The sequence below is a fragment of the Marmota monax genome, unplaced genomic scaffold, assembly GCF_021218885.2.
Source record: "Marmota monax isolate L192 unplaced genomic scaffold, Marmota_monax_Labrador192_F-V1.1 WCK01_AAM20220418_F8-fsc00002, whole genome shotgun sequence".
Classification (NCBI taxonomy): domain Eukaryota; kingdom Metazoa; phylum Chordata; class Mammalia; order Rodentia; family Sciuridae; genus Marmota; species Marmota monax.
In genome coordinates, this window is record NW_026693571.1 from 8718367 (window position 1) to 8735913 (window position 17547).

Sequence of the window (17547 nt, forward strand, 5' to 3'; positions counted from 1 at the left end):
AAAACACTTTGAAAAGGAGGGCTCATGGTTTCCTTAATGAAACACTTTGCTCAGCTGTGCATTTCCTGACTTCATGAGTTTCCTGCAATAGAGTCATATCCATAATAGCCATCAAATAGTACTTACTACATACACATAATGCATAGAAACTCTTCTAAAATACAGTATGTATATATGGTCAAGCCATTTCCCAGGTGTTGAATATCAGATCTGGGGAGGAAATTCTGTTTTCATTCCCAGCACCAACACTCAGAAAGAACCAGTTTTAAATGAAGTGTCAACTAATTGAAAAGAGGACTCCTGGCAAGCATACCCTTTCCTCTCACCCAGTATTTGTATGGCTCACGAAGCAATTGGCCTAGACACTTATCCCATTAAGGGGTAATAGGAATAGCTTATCATTTTTCTTCAGGATTGATTTAATCATGCCTATACCCTGATTTGTCAGTCTCTACATGTTGACTGAAACCTGACTGTCCTCTCAGGACACTATTCCTTACAAACCTTTCAAAGAGTGGCTATTTTTTTTTTAATTTTTTCTTAGTTATAGATGGACAAAATGCCTTTACTTATTTTTATGTGGTGGTGAGGATTGAACTTAGTGCCTCACACATGCTAGGAAAGCACTCTACCACTGAGCTACAACTCCAGCTTCAGGAGTGGCTATTTTTGATCCCAAATCTCAAGAAGGTATCTCTTTATTGCTTGTTTGTAGGCTTCTGGATTATTCTTGCTCCTTTTTCTCCCTAGGTCTTTCATGCTTTATGCTATCCTGCCACATCATATGCCTTGCCACTCCTTACTACAGTCATTACAGTCCCCATATCACCACTACTTCTGACATTTTGGGGCACAATTGTAATAATCAAATAGAGAATTCATTTAAAACCCTGGGCTCCATGTCTGCCCTCTTCCCTTCTAGTTATCTTTAAGAGCATCTCAATACTCACTCCCATGGACATTCTCTAGGTCTTATTGCCAATATTTAACCTTCCCCTGCAATCTCAATTCCAAGTGGCCCATATCTGACTACTACTATTTCTTTTCTTTACAGCTTGTTCATTCTGTTATCCGTACTCTAATAACTTTTTGACCTCAGCAGAACCGCCAAACCACTGGGCTCACTGATTTTTCACTATTACCTATTCTCTCTAGTTTGTGTTCCTTTAGCCACTCTCTTTCTCAAAGTCCTGGCTTGTTTCTTATACCAACCCTGATTAAATCCAACTTTCCACCAAGCACTGAATGTAGCTGAAGGGAAGAGACACGCAATGCTTTAAGTTCATCCCAGGATGGGCCTGCAGTATTGTCTGACAATCCTACTGAACACCGCTAGCCAATATCTCACTATTATTACAGACTAATTCATGAAATCACTAACACTTCTATTTCTTTGCTAATAACTTTGCAGTGTCTTTCACAGAGAAAATGGGAGCAATCTGAAGACAACTTCCACATTCACCTGCCATAAAGTCCTCCTTCTTAACCTCGTCTTCCAGATATTCACAGGGCTTGAGGTCTTTGCTCCGCTCTCTTTTCATAAGGGACTTCTATGTTACTGTGAAAAATTGTATTCTCAATCCCCTTACCCAGATTTATTTTTCTTCACAATATTCATTGCACTTGACAAATTATATAGAATTTTTTCTCTCTCAGCCTTCCACATTCCAGCACCAGAGCATTAGCATCATGGAAGTAAGGATTCTGTTTTGTGCCTGGAATGGTATCTGACAAGTATTAAGTGCTTTTAAATTATTCAATGAATGACAGAATATCCAAAGGCAAAATATTTGTTTTTCTTAAAGTAGAAATACTGTAGTTTTTGTTGTAATATAAAAGCATTTATTTGTCCTTGGGGGTACTGCAGTTTCTGCTGCAGTTTAATAAGATTCTTGCTGGAGACAGCATGGTATGGGGACAAGTACAGTCCTGAGGTGGGGTGGGGGTGGGGGGGCGTATCACTGGGTGGGGAGAATACTTGGCATTTATTGTTGCCTCTGTCACTATTTAATATTATATCATTTAGGATGAGTCATTTAACTGCTCATTTCCATCAGGGAATGTAAGAGTACTTTTATTTTTATCTACAGCAAAGGGATACACAAAACCAGTGAAGATCACTCACCAAAACACGAGTGCCTTTTTTCCTTGCAAAGTTCATCACAGGGATGTTTGCAGTGAACAAAATAAAATTCTATTCTTTAAGCTAATGGACCATTAACAGTTTTCTCATAAATAAGCTGACGTAGATCAGAAATTTCTTCTTTTTACTAGGTGCTGGAGATTAAACCCAGGGCCTTATACATATTAGGCAAGCATTCTACCACTAAGATACATCCCTAGCTCAAGAGATTTTTTTGATCCGAGTAAAATCACTCTCTAAGTTCCAGACAGTAATCAAGTCAATTAAATAAAAAGGACAGTCATGTTATTAAAATTTTGTTATAAATATGCATGAAAAAATGCTCAATTTAAATGACAAAGACAATTTGAGATTTATACTTTGTAATTGAATGTATTTTGGAAGTAGCACCATTTGTTTTTAAGAATACAAAGGAAAAGTTAGTACTTGGAAATGTCCACAAAGTAATGAAAATTTATTGATTCACATGTATTCCTAATTGAAAAGCAGTATTGCTGCATTTCCCCCAATAATTAAATTTAGTATATCCTAGATGTTAAAACAAAAACAAAAACAGAAACAACACACATCAAAACAAAAATAAAAGCAAAAAAAACCCCACAAACAACAAAAACAAAAACAAACAAAAAACAACAAAAAAAAAACCACCAAACCAATTGTCAAGCAAAATATTTTTAATTAGTAGGCTGATCATAAATAAATCCACATAAAAGATTTAACAGAATTACAAAGAGTTTGTGTTTCTGTGGACTCAATTCATAATATGCATTAGTCAACCTCATTCTCCAACTGTGACAAAAAGAGCTGTCATCCAACAATGCAGCACAGTTTAAGCAATTCATATTCTGTAGTTACATTTTTACATTTTCTTTACAAATGTAACATTTATGTACATTATATATATATATATATATTTTTTTTTTTTCTATAGTTTGTGTACTGAAACTCTATTGTCTTTACAGGGAAAATGTTGAATTCATTTAATGAGTACGAATCATTCCTTGTTAAAAAGTAATTCATATAAACAAATAACACGGTACCACTGCCTTTTGGCATCTCTTGTCAGAGTTCAAGTCCAGAAATGTTATATTAATTATAAGAAAAAAAATTCATCTAATTTTACATTATGACATTCCACACAGCTACGTAAATTTGCCAGCTTGCAATGAAGAGAGCACTGAACTGCTGCACTACTGGAAATGTGTAGAAACCAATTCAAAATATACTTGTTGAAACAGCATCATCATTACCATTAATTTAGGCTGAAGAAAATCAGTCAAGTTCCTTCTTCCCATTTACGTTTTGCCAAAACCTCAGAGGGCTGTGCATTGTCTCTTATAACAACAAATGCTTTCACTTCAAATTTCCTATGTGCTTCTGTGACAGATTATGCTTTACCTCAGTTATGGATCTTTTTCTTCTTATTCAATTTTATTCTCCTTCACTTACATATTTGCTGCTGTACATGAAGCAAAAATTCATAGTAAGAGAATGCAGCTTCTGTCCGGTCTTCAATCAAATGTTGAAAAAATTCTGTTTTGGCAGGACTCTCATCTCTGACAGAGAGAAAAAAGCATTTATCTAAAAATATATAATATAAAAGAATAATTATATATTTAAGGAAGCACTGATACATGAGGACTTTTGGGAAATGTTATTAATCAGGTAACAACACTCTACCACTAGAATATATTTTGATATCATTAAAGCTGCGTTAAGGACAAGTAATTTCAAAAGTCACACTGGAAAAGATAGCTTCTTATTAAATTATAGAAGTACTTACTTTACCACATGAAGGACTGCACTTAACGGTCTGCCATCTTTAAGCCAAGTTATAAAGGATCTGGTCCGTTCTGATGAAAGTGTATCTAGCTCTGGAAGATGTGTCTGGTAAAAGACATATAATTAGGAAATTATTTCCTTTCTCATAGACTTTAGCAGTATTAGAATTAAATCATGATTTCCACTACCACTAATCTAAACTACCTAAACTACCTATAGTCTTATCTCCAGTCCAATAATAGCAGCCACATAGATGAAATTTAAATTGCTGAAAAATCTGTTTATATTTTTCTGGATAAGTTAAAAAAATGACATTTTAACCTGAATAAACAGATAAGTCTATATATAAAGCATAACTGGTATGACACTATAGATGTGACTCTGCACCATGTACAGCCAGAAGAATGAGAAGTTGTGCTCCATTTGTGTACAATGTGTCAAAATGCACTCTGTCATGTAAAACTAATTAGAACAACAAAAAAAAAAAACACACAATTGGTATGTGAATAGTAGTATGTTGCACTGTTTCTTCTAATGGAAACATTCAAAGGAAGGGGACTTCCACTAAGTTCCAAATTCCTTTAATGATTTTCCACACACACACACACACACACACACACACACACACACAGATTTTTCTTTTACAAAGCCAACTTAATAGTAAGCTAAATAATAGTATTTAATAAAATTTAAATAGAAAAGTTAGGTTAATTAAATTTGTAATGTCAAAATTAAAAAAGCAAAAAAAATTCCACTTTGATGTAAAAATTTTCAGATATTTTCTAAGTGTTTATAGCTACTATTACTACAAATGCATCATATTATGCATTCTAGTCTCTTGAGATTTTTTGTTTTTGTAATTATTTCTAGTTGTAGATGGACACAATAACTTTGTTTATTTTTATGTGGTGCTGAGGATCAAACGCAGGGCCTCACACATGTTAGGCAAGCGCTTTACCTCTGAGCTATGGCCCCAGCCCAGATTATTCTTTCATAAATACATAGATATTATTTAATAAATACATAGATATTACTTATTTAATGAAACAGAATGTGTGTACATACATATATTTCTATAAATACATCTATGGGATATATTTTTAGGAGTAAAATAATTTACTGTGTCATACAGTATGTGATTTTAATTTTAACAGATAATTTTACAGGCGATAGTGCATGCCTGTAATTCCAGCAGCTGGGGAAGCTGAGACAGGAGGATCATTGAGTTCAAAGCCAGCCTCAGCAATGGCGAGGTGCTAAGCAACTCAGTGAGACCCTGTCTCTAAATAAAATACAAAATAGGGCTGGGGATGTGGCTCCATAGTTCAGTGCCCTTCAATCCTCAGTACCAAAACTACAAAACAGAACAAAACAAAAAACAGATATTGTCAAATGGCTCTCCAATAAGGTTTAAAAATCTTGTCGAGGTGGTAAAAGAAATGCTGTTATTATTTTATTTTGTTTTTCTTAATTACAATGAGGTTGAATGTTGTTTCATATGATCATTACAATAATGTTTCCCCCCGAGAATTGTTTGTTCAAATCTTTTACCCATTTTTCTTTTCTTTTTTTTTGGTGGGAGTGGGAATCATTTCTTAAGCACTTTTCATACTAGAGAAGTTAGCCCTTTTTAGTCTTGAGTTATAGATATTCATACAATTTTATTGTCTTTTGGCTTTACTTTTAAATTACCAAATAGAAATGTTTTATTAATCTTTCAGATCACTGGCTTACAAAGGCCTTGTAATTATTCAGTGGTCTCAAGATTATTTTTGCAATATTCCATTTTTTCCACAGTAGTTTTAAATGCAATCTTACCACATTCTCATGAATGAGATCCATTTCTGATCCACTACACTATGTTCCACTAATGTGCTTATTGTGCCAGTATGACAGTGTTTAAATAACTACAGCTTGAGAATAAGGCTTCCCATTTATTTAGTAGCATTTTCATTTTTCATGGTTCCTTTTCTGCTGACATTATTATTCCTTTTCAAATGTTTCCTAACTATCCTCACTTGCTGAATCTTAGAAATGAGTCTGAGATTAACTTGTCAAAATAAACAAACAAAATCAATAAACAATGGATTGTGACAACTATTACCATGAATTTATGTTAATCTGAGCAAAAATGACACACACATATATATAACATCCATGACTAAGGTAGACCTTCCTTTTAGTTAATTACAAAAACATGACTAAGGTAATTAAAATTAATACACAGAATTGCTTTCAGCATCACATTTCCTTGGTATTTGTTAACATATATATTCAGAAAAGACCTACTTAAAAATATTTGTTTATTACTAGCAAAATAACTTAAAATTTAAATGTGTTGGGAAATAGTCTGGCAGTTCTTCACAAAGTTAAACATGAAAGTTATCAGATAACCCAGCAATTTCACTCTTAGATATATAACTGAGAGCACAGAAAACATGTCCACACACAAAAAAATGAGCACAAACATTCATGGTAGGGCTATTCACAAAAGCCCCCAAATAGAAACAACTAAAATGGCCAACAATTGATATTTTTCAGTCATAAAAAAGAATTAGGTATTAATTTAATACACGTCAGCACATGGATGAATCTTGAATATGTAAAAGAAAGTAAAAGAAACCAAACACAAAAGACCACCTATTATGTAATTCTACTTCTTTAAAATATTCAAACCAGGCAAATCCACAAATGGAAAAGAGATTCATAGTTGCCTAGGGAGAAGGGGAATGGAGAATAAGAAGTTAAATTTGGGGGGGGGGGACACGGGGGGTGTTGATGGAAACGTTCCAAAATAACAAAAAAAATTTAAAAGTTAAAAACAAAAAGTTACCCACTCACTGACCATTTTCTGTGGTATTGATGCAAAATTAGGATACCCAAGAACATCCTCAATGAAGTTATTGTCACAGCCTTTTCCAATCCAAATGTAAAAAACCTTAAAAAAAAAAAAAAGCAAAATATTAAAACTCCCTAATAGTTTAAAATCCATCATAGTTAATTCTCTCAAAACTATGCTGTATAAGAGGTCAAATATACGATCTCAAATACAGTAGAAACAGACATAAAAGATAGAAATCTATAATTGGCACATTGAAAATCTATATCCAAGAATAGGAACCTAGTTCTTATCTCCTTTGCCTAAATTTTAAGACTTCTCAGAAAATATATTTTACCTTCTTCCTCATTAATTTCCCTGGGAGGAATGTAACATTTTAATCAGGATAACTTATTATGAATATTTCCATCCACTATTTCAATTACTATCTCTGTATTTCAACCCCAGAATTTTCCCCCTCTTCGGTGGGTATCTAAATCCTTTTCTTGCTCGTAAGATACCATTTTGAAGCTTCACTGACCATTCTACATCCTTTAGCATTACTACTGTATGGTTACCTCTCCTGGACTCTTTTTTTTTTTTAAATTTTTTATTGTTGGTTGTTCAAAACATTACAAATTTCTTGATATATCATATTTCACACTTTGATTCAAGTGGGTTATGAACTCCCATTTTTACCCCATATACAGATTGCAGAATCACATCAGTTACACATCCATTGATTTACATATTGCCATACTAGTGTCTGTTGTGTTCTGCTGCCTTTCCTATCCTCTACTATCCCCCCTCCCCTCCCCTCCCCTCCCCTTTTCTCTCTCTACCCCCTCTACTGTCATTCATTTCTCCTCCTTGTATTATTTTTCCCTTTCCCCTCACTTCCTCTTGTATGGACTTTTGTATAACCCTGAGGGTCTCCTTCCATTTCCATGCAATTTCCCTTCTCTCTCCCTTTCCCTCTCACCTCTCATCCCTGTTTAATGTTAATCTTCTTCTCCTGCTCTTCGTCCCTACTCTGTTCTTAGTTACTCTCCTTATATCAAAGAAGACATTTGGCATTTGTTTTTTAGGGATTGGCTAGCTTCACTTAGCATAATATGCTCTAATGCCATCCATTTCCCTGCAAATTCTATGATTTTGTCATTTTTTAATGCAGAGTAATACTCCATTGTGTATAAATGCCACATTTTTTTTATCCATTCGTCTATTGAAGGGCATCTAGGTTGGTTCCACAGTCTTGTTATTGTGAATTTTGCTGCTATGAACATCGATGCAGCAGTGTCCCTGTAGCATGCTCTTTTTAGGTCTTTAGGGAATAGACCGAGAAGGGGAATAGCTGGGTCAAATGGTGGTTCCATTCCCAGCTTTCCAAGAAATCTCCATACTGCTTTCCAAATTGGCTGCACCAATTTGCAGTCCCACCAGCAATGTACAAGTGTACCCTTTTCCCCACATCCTCGCCAGCACTTGTTGTTGTTTGACTTCATAATGGCTGCCAATCTTACTGGAGTGAGATGGTATCTTAGGGTGGTTTTGATTTGCATTTCTCTGACAGCTAGAGATGGTGAGTATTTTTTCATGTACTTGTTGATAGACTGTATGTCCTCCTCTGAGAAGTGTCTGTTCAGGTCCTTGGCCCATTTGTTGATTGGGTTGTTTGTTTTCTTATTGTCTAATTTTTTGAGTTCTTTGTATACTCTGGATATTAGGGCTCTATCTGAAGTTTGAGGAGTAAAGATTTGTTCCCAGGGTGTAGGCTCCCTATTTACCTCTCTTATTGTTTCTTTTGCTGAGAAAAAACTTTTTAGTTTGAGTAAGTCCCATTTGTTGATTCTAGTTATTAACTTTTGTGCTATGGGTGTCCTATTGAGGAATTTGGAGCCCGACCCCACCGAATGTAGATGGTAGCCAACTTTTTCTTCTATCAGACGGCGTGTCTCTGATTTGATATCAAGCTCCTTGATCCATTTTGAATTAACTTTTGTGCATGGCGAGAGAAAGGGATTCAGTTTCATTTTGTTGCTTATGGATTTCCAGTTTTCCCAGCACCATTTGTTGAAGATGCTATCCTTCCTCCATTGCATGCTTTTAGCCCCTTTATCAAATATAAGATAGTTGTAGTTTTGTGGATTGGTTTCTGTGTCCTCTATTCGGTACCATTGGTCCACCTGCCTGTTTTGGTACCAGTACCATGCTGTTTTTGTTACTATTGCTCTGTTGTAGAGTTTGAAGTCTGGTATCGCTATACCGCCTGATTCACACTTCCTGCTTAGCATTGTTTTTGCTATTCTGGGTCTTTTATTTTTCCATATGAATTTCATGATTGCTTTCTCTATTTCTACAAGAAATGCCGTTGGGATTTTGATTGGCATTGCATTAAACCTATAGAGAACTTTTGGTAATATCGCCATTTTGATGATGTTAGTTCTGCCTATCCATGAACAGGGTATATTTTTCCATCTTCTAAGATCTTCTTCTATTTCTCTCTTTAGGGTTCTGTAGTTTTCGTTGTATAAGTCTTTCACCTCTTTTGTTAGGTTGATTCCCAAGTATTTTATTTTTTTTGAAGATATTGTGAATGGAGTGGTTGTCCTCATTTCCATTTCAGAGGATTTGTCGCTGATATACAGGAATGCCTTTGATTTATGCGTGTTGATTTTATACCCTGCCACTTTGCTGAACTCATTTATTAGCTCTAGTAGTTTCTTTGTAGACCCTTTTGGGTCTGCTAGGCATAGAATCATGTCTTCTGCAAATAGTGATAATTTAAGTTCTTCTTTTCCTATTTTTATGCCTTTAATTTCTTTCGTCTGTCTAATTGCTCTGGCCAGTGTTTCGAGAATTATGTTGAACACAAGTGGAGAGAGAGGGCATCCCTGTCTTGTTCCAGATTGTAGAGGGAATGCCTTCAATTTTTCTCCATTCAGAATGATGCTAGCCTGAGGCTTAGCATAGATTGCTTTTACAATATTGAGGTATGTTCCTGTTATCCCTAGTTTTTCTAGAGTTTTAAACATAAAGGGATGCTGTACTTTGTCGAATGCTTTTTCCGCATCTATCGAGATGATCATATGGTTCTTATTTTTAAGTCTATTGATGTGGTGAATAACATTTATTGATTTCCATATATTGAACCAGCCTTGCATCCCAGGGATGAATCCTACTTGATCATGGTGCACAATTTTTTTGATATGTTTTTGTATCCGATTCGCCAGAATTTTATTGAGGATTTTTGCATCTAGGTTCATTAGAGATATTGGTCTGTAGTTTTCTTTCTATGAAGTGTCTTTGTCTGGTTTAGGTATCAGGGTGATGTTGGCCTCGTAGAATGAATTTGGAAGTTCTCCCTGTTTTTCTATTTCCTGAAGTAGCTTGAAAAGTATTGGTATTAGTTCCTCTTTAAAGGTTTTGTAAAACCTAAAGGTTTTGTAAAACCCACTGCTGTATACTCATCCGGTCCTGGGCTTTTCTTAGTTGGTAGTCTTTTTATGGTTTCTTCTATCTCCTCAATTGATATTGGTCTGTTTAGGTTGTCTATATACTCCTGACTCAATCTGGGAAGATCATATGACTTAAGAAATTTATCGATGCCTTCACTATCTTCTAATTTATTGGAGTATAAGGATTCAAAATAATTTTTGATTATCTTCTGTATTTCTGAAGTGTCTGTTGTGATATTGCCTTTTTCATCCCGTATGCTAGTAATTTGAGTTCTCTCTCTTCTCTTCGCTAGCATGGCTAAGGGTCTGTCGATTTTGTTTATTTCTTCAAAGAACCAAATTTTAATTTTGTCAATTTTTTCAATTGTTTCGATTTCATTAATTTCAGCTCTGATTTTAATTATTTCTTGCCTTCTACTTCTTTTGCTGTTGTTTTGCTCTTCTTTTTCTAGGATTTTGAGATGAAGTATGAGATCATTTATTTGTTGGTTTTTTTCTTTTTTTAAGGAATGAACTCCAAGCAATGAATTTTCCTCTTGAACTGCTTTTAATGTGTCCCATAGATTCCGATATGTTGTGTCTGTGTTTTCATTTATCTCTAAGAATTTTTTAATTTCCTCCTTGATGTCTTCTATAACCCATTGATCATTCAGTAACCTATTGTTCATTCTCCAAGTGATGTATGCTTTTTCCTTCCTTCTTTTATTGTTGATTTTCAGTTTCATTCCATTATGATCAGATAAGATGCATGGAATAATCTCTACTCCTTTATATTGTCTAAGAGTTGCCCTGTGACATAATATATGATCTATTTTTGAGAAGGATCCATGTGCTGCTGAGAAAAAAGTGTAACTGCTTGATGTTGGGTGGTATACTCTATATATGTCAATTAAGTCTAGGTTATTAATTGTGTTATTGAGTTCTATAGTTTCCTTATTCAACTTTTGTTTGGAAGATCTGTCCAGTGCCGAGAGAGCTGTGTTGCAGTCTCCCATGATTACTGTATGGTGGTCTATTAGACTCTTGAACTTGAGAAGAGTTTGTTTGACGAACATAGCTGCACCATTGTTTAGGGTATATATATTTATGATTGTTATGTCTTGTTGGTGTATGGTTCCCTTGAGCAGTATGTAGTGTCCCTCTTTATCCCTTTTGATTAACTTTGGCTTGAAATCTATTTTATTTGATATGAGTATGGACACTCCTGCTTGTTTCCGAAGTCCATATGAGTGATATGATTTTTCCCAACCTTTCACCTTCAGTCTATGTATGTCTTTTCCTATCAAATGCATCTCCTGTAGGCAGCATATTGTTGGGTCTTGTTTTGTGATCCATTCTACTAGCCTGTGTCTCTTAATTGGTGAGTTTAAGCCATTAACATTTAGGGTTATTATTGAGATATGGGTTGTTCTTCCAGCCATATTTGTTTATTTATGTTACTAAACATGGTTTGTTTTCCTCTTTGATTATTTCCCCCCCCCTTTACTGTCCTACCTCCCACTGTTGGTTTTCATTGTTATTTTCCATTTCCTCCTCCTGTAATGTTTTGCGGAGGATGTTTTGAAGAGATGGTTTTCTAGCTGCAAATTCTTTTAACTTTTGTTTATCGTGGAAGGTTTTAATTTCATCTTCCATCCTGAAGCTTAATTTCGCTGGATACACGATTCTTGGTTGGAACCCATTTTCTTTCAGTGTTTGAAATATGTTATTCCAGGATCTTCTAGCGTTCAGAGCCTGTGTTGAAAGATCAGCTGTTATCCTGATTGGCTTACCCCTAAATGTAATCTGCTTCCTTTCTCTTGTAGCTTTTAAAATTCTCTCCTTATTCTGTATGTTGGGCATCTTCATTATAATGTGTCTAGGTGTGGATCTCTTATGATTTTGCACATTCGGCGTCCTGTAGGCTTCTAGGATTTGGGATTCTGTCTCATTCTTCAAGTCTGGGAAGTTTTCTCATATTATTTCATTGAATAGATTGCTCATTCCTTTGGTTTGGACCTCTCTTCCTTCCTGTATCCCAATGACTCTTAAGTTTGGTCTCTTAATGTTATCCCATATTTTTAGGATGTTCTGCTCATGGTTTCTTAACAGTCTTGCTGAGCTGTCTATGTTCTTTTCAAGTTGAAATACTTTGTCTTCATTGTCTGATGTTGTATCTTCTAAGTGTTCTACTCTGCTGGCAGTATTCTCCATTGAGTTTTTAAGTTGGTTTATTGCTTCCTGCATTTCTAGGATTTCTGTTTGTTTGTTTTTTATAACCTCTATCTCCCTGTATAGTTGATTCTTTGCTTCCTGGATTTGTTTGTGTAATTCATTGTCGAAGTGATCTTTCATTGTCTGATTTTGCTGTCTAATGTCTTCCTTGAGACTCCAGATCATCTGAAGCATGTATATCCTGAATTCTTTATCTGACATTCCATCTGCTGCAGCTGTTACCTCTTCTAAAGTTGCGTTGACCTGCATTGCTTGTGGTCCTTTCTTTCCTTGTCTTTTCATACTGCTTGCGTTTCTTTCTGGTTGGTGAAACTGTTGTGTTTTTGAAATGTTTTTTTCCCCCTATATATTTATATTGCTCTTGTATAGTTGAAAAGTCTCCCTTGCAGGGTCAGGCGGTGGTCTGCCTACCTTGCAGGCGCGGGCGGCGGCTCTGCTCTCTCCTTACTCCAATTCGGGTGTCGTGACTACCACGCCGGCAGGTCACTGGGCCTGTTCCGGGCGCGGGCGGCGGCTCTGTTCTGCCCCTACTCCAATTGGGGTGACGAGTATACCACGCCAGCAGGCCACCGGGCCTGATCCGCCGGTCGGTTGCAGGTCTGCCTACCCTGCAGGCGTGGGCGGCGGCTCTGCTCTGCCCCTACTCCAAATGGGGCGACGTGTCTGTCGCACCGGTAGGCCACTGGGCCTGTCCCGCTGGTCGGTCGCAGGTCTGCCCACCTTTTGGGCAAGGGTGGCGGCTCTGCTCTGCCCCTACTCCAATTGGGGTGTCGTGACTACCACGCCGGCAGGTCGCTGGGCCTGTTCCTGGCATGGGCAGCGACTCTGCTCTGCCCCTACTCCAATTGGGGTGACGTGTGTACCACGCTGGCAGGCCGCTGGGCCTGACCCACCAGTCTGTCGCAGGTCTGCTTACCTTGCAGGCGCGGGCTGCGGCTCTGCCCTGCCCCTCCTACCACGCCCGTGTACCACTGGGTCGCGGGTCTGCCCACCTTGCGGGTGCGGGTGGTGGCTCCGCTCCGCCCCCTCTCCAATTGGGGTCACGTGATCACCACGCCGGTGAGCCGCTGGGCCTGCTCCGGGCGCGGGCGGCGGCCCGGCTCCTCCCCTCTGGCTCGACGACAAATCGAGAGAGACTCGGGTGTCTGTGCCTCACCCTCCCTACCAGGAGACCAACTGTTTCTGTCACCGCTGGTATTGATGAAGTTCTCTCCTCCACCGCTTTCTGATGGCATCAGATCTCTGCCATGTTGGTATCCTATGCAAATGGCAGCATTTTGTTCCCTTTTCCGGGTAACCAAAGCAACGGGTGAGTCCTGACCGGCCCTCAGCAGGACCCGGACCGAGAAGCAGTTTCCGTGGGTTCCTTAGCCCTGGGCCAGAGCAGTTCCGGGAGCCGGAACTCGGCTGCTCCGTGCTCGTTGTATGCTCTGATAAGAGCAGGCTCCAAGAAGCAGTTTCCGTGGGCTCCTTAGCCCTGGGCCAGGGCAGCTCCGCCGCTCCATGCTTGGTGTATGCTCTGATAAGAGCAGGATCCAAGAAGCACTCAGGCACTGAGCCTAAGTAATCTGTCTGCAAGCCGCAGGCGAATGGCAGCCTGAAATTACCTGTTCTATGGCTGAATGAGCTGCGGTCAGTCGAAAACAGGGATGGTGACGTCAGCTCTCCAAGATGGTGGCCGCTGGCCTCCTCTGTGGTCTGACCGGTGTGGAGAACCGAAATGGACCGCTTCCTTCCCCCGTCTCGAACCCAGAATTCAGCACTGAGTACAGTGCTTGCACGGTTGGCAGAAACTGCTTCTTTTTTTTTTTTAATATTTATTTTTTAATTGTAGTTGGATACAATGCCTTTATTTCACTTTTTATTTTTATGTGGTGATGAGGACTGAACTCGGGGTCACACATGTGCGAGACGAGTTCTCTACCACTGGGCCACAACCCCAGCTCCTCTGCTGGACTTTTAATCATTAACAGGATTTCTGATAATGGATGTTAAGCTGAACTAGATAAATTCTTGAGTTCCTTTGAATTTTATGATTCTTATAGTAAAGTCCTTGAAAACAAGAATTCATCTCTCTACTCTTCTTTACCAAGTACACATAATTCCATGATAATAAAACTTATTAATCTATGATAATAATATAATGTCCAACTCTAAAGGTCTAAAGTAAATTGACTTCTTGTCTCAGTCAACAATTTATTATATCATATCTCCCGATCTCCCTTTCACTGCTTGCTCTGTGATAACAGAACTAGACCCTGGTAAAAGTTTCCCCCTTTACCAGCAGAAACAGTGAGAAGTTTTGTAAGTAAAAGATGCTTACAGAGCCACAGTCCATAAGGAAAGCACCTTCTCTTGTAAGCTTCTCTGCAGACAATTTTTGAAGAGGTGGCTGAGGTACCACCCTGTCATTAACATGTATGGCACCCTGAAAAGAAAAGGAAGAATGTGAATGAGTTAATAATACTATCAACACAGTGTGGGAACTAATGACCACAAACTATAGGAAATACTAAAATATGATACTTGAGAATTTTTTTTTTTTTTGTCTTTGGGTATCAGGGATTGAACTCAGGGGCACTCAACCATTGAGCCACATCCCTAGCCCTATTTTGTATTTTTTTTTTTTTTTATTAGAGGCAGGGTCTCCTTTAGTTGCTTAGCATTTCTCTAAATTGCTGAGGCTGGCTTTGAACTCATGATCTTCCTGCCTTCGCCTCACAAGCCGCCGGGATTACAGATGTGCACCACCGTGCCAGGGCCCACTTGAGAATTTTTTAGGATGCAAAAATATTGATCATACCAATACCACTTTGGCTATAGAATTAACACACCCCAATGTATTCAAATTTAAAAAGTAAAAACGTAAAATAAATAAAATGATCTGTCCTGTTTATACTCCTTTTGGGGTCAATATGTATTAATAGTACGGTTGTTGACAGGACTGCACAGCAAACTACTTCTTTACATTTGTTTAGTAACATAGTATCATTTTAGGATGAATACTAATTCCAAAGACTATAGTTTCAACACAAGGAAGAAGAAAGAGTCTACACATTTCCACATTAAAATTATTGTTGGATACTAGATTTAGTTTACTACATAATCAATACTACAATCTGATCATATCAGAAACTGCCAATGTCTACAATATATAAATAGAAATATCCATTATGTAACTTTGCTTTGTAATAATAAGTTATTTCCTATACTTTTGAAAACTCCATATTCACATCTGAGAGTCCTATTCAGGTCCATAGCTAGTGTCCCTTATTTAGTGCATTATTATTTTTTTTAAAGACTTTTTTTTAAGTTGTAGATGGGCATAGTACCTTTATTTTATTTATTTATGTTGTGGTGAAGACCAAACCCAGTGCTTCATGCATGTGAGACAAGAGCTCTACCACTGAGCCACAACCCCATCCCTTAATGTATTATTACCATAGGAAAAAAAGGAAATGGAAGAAATTGCAATAATATATTATCATCTTAGCAATAAAATAGACTCTCAAATATACTCAAATTTACCAATTTCAAATGCACTAAGATGCATACCTCATCTGTCAATCTGTCTATCCTATATAGGTTGGGATGAATCATTTTCATTAGATGAACAAGAGGCTGAGACTTTATCTGACACATGGCATACACACGATCATCCAGGCGTGTGCTTGTACCCGTTCTAAATGCTTTCTACAAGAAAAAAGACAGGTTTTTAAGGAAAACATAAAGGTAGTGGACAGATACTAAAGAAAAATATACTATGGACAATGGAAGAAGTATGTTTTCAAATCAGACAGCTCTGACACTTAATAGGTATGTAAATGAATTACTTAGCTTCTCTTTCCTATATTGTCATCGTGTGAAGGTTTAAAAAATGATGTGTACACAGCACCTATTACAGTGACTGAGTCAATGGAAAGATGTTCAATAAATATTAGATCCTTTCCTAAGAGTTGGCTATGACCACTTCATTCTTCAAACTATTCACACATATTAAAGAAAGAGTATATGGTTTCACAAGAGTCATAATGTATTTGTCTGCCTTCATTTTCCATTGATTTTTCCCCTATTTTTTTCGAAACACTTCCAATGCTCAAGTACATCACCCTCTAAGTATTAAAAGATTATAACCACCTAGACTTCATCTATTTACATATGTATCTGAGAATTTTTAAAAACTTCATTAAATACAACAACATATACAGAGCTACCTGTTTGAGAAGGGCTAAAACGTAGAGAGGAAACAACTTGAGGGAGCCAGGTGCTATCAATGCAGAGTGCTGCAAATTTGAGACAGTAGAGCCATAGGCAGACAGTGAATCCACTACAGCATTCACTAAGGCATCTCTTGCATCTGACAGACTTGATGAAACTGATCGATCCACAGCTATAAAGCAACCCAAAAGAAAAGGTGTTTAATCATTAGATTCCATTAGTTTCCAAGAAACACTACAAAAGATAAAGTATTTATGCATTATTTAAGAAACAAACAAAATGCATTTCATCTGTTTTCTCATTTTAAGCATCTCCTCGTTACACATTTTTTCTGAATTAAAATCTGAGTAAATCTGATAATCAGAATAAGTCTAGATACTTTTAGACTGTGTTTTAATCTTTTAAATCTAAAAACACTTAAACATTACTGATATTAGAGAACATATGTTCCTTTTAAGATGTTTCCATTACTGAAATGGAAAACACATGTTAAAAACAGCATTTTTTCCCCTATACAACCAATACAAATTTCATACTGTAAGTCATCTCTAGTGATCTCTAATGATCTTTGCAAAACATTTCAGATCAACCAATTAAAAAAAAAAAAAGAGGGCCAACTGAATTTGGGTTTTCATATAGACATTAAAGAGACAAATATCAATGTGAAACTTTTTCTTCTAAGAACATATTTTATTAAAATAATCTATTAAATTAAAATAATCTAAAAATGTGCCCAAATACTTAAAAAAATAAAATACAATGAAAAGTAATCAATTATAGTATAAATAATTAAAAATCTACATGTAAAATGACTCTTTAAAAATTGTGATCCCAGGGATAGGGATGGGGTTGTGGCTCAGCAGTAGAATACTCGCCTAGCATGTGCGAGGCCCTGGGTTTGATCCTTAGTACCA

The 17547-nt window shown here is 37.0% G+C and overlaps 1 protein-coding gene across 4 annotated transcripts in view; it reads right to left on the reverse strand.

Annotated features, from left to right (window-relative positions):
• Positions 1-2799: 2799 nt before the first annotated feature.
• The window catches only part of Sec24b (SEC24 homolog B, COPII coat complex component), a 94321-nt gene continuing 79573 nt past the window's right edge, over positions 2800-17547 (reverse strand). For all 4 annotated transcript variants that reach the window (XM_046459027.2, XM_046459029.2, XM_046459025.2 and 1 more), the window contains 6 exons: positions 16630-16805; positions 15971-16108; positions 14739-14843; positions 6771-6863; positions 3927-4030; positions 2800-3699 (listed from right to left, as the gene is read on the reverse strand). In XM_046459027.2, coding sequence (XP_046314983.1) covers positions 3585-3699; positions 3927-4030; positions 6771-6863; positions 14739-14843; positions 15971-16108; positions 16630-16805 — 731 coding nt within the window. In that variant the 3' untranslated portion in view covers positions 2800-3584. The remainder of the gene's footprint in view (positions 3700-3926; positions 4031-6770; positions 6864-14738; positions 14844-15970; positions 16109-16629; positions 16806-17547) is intronic.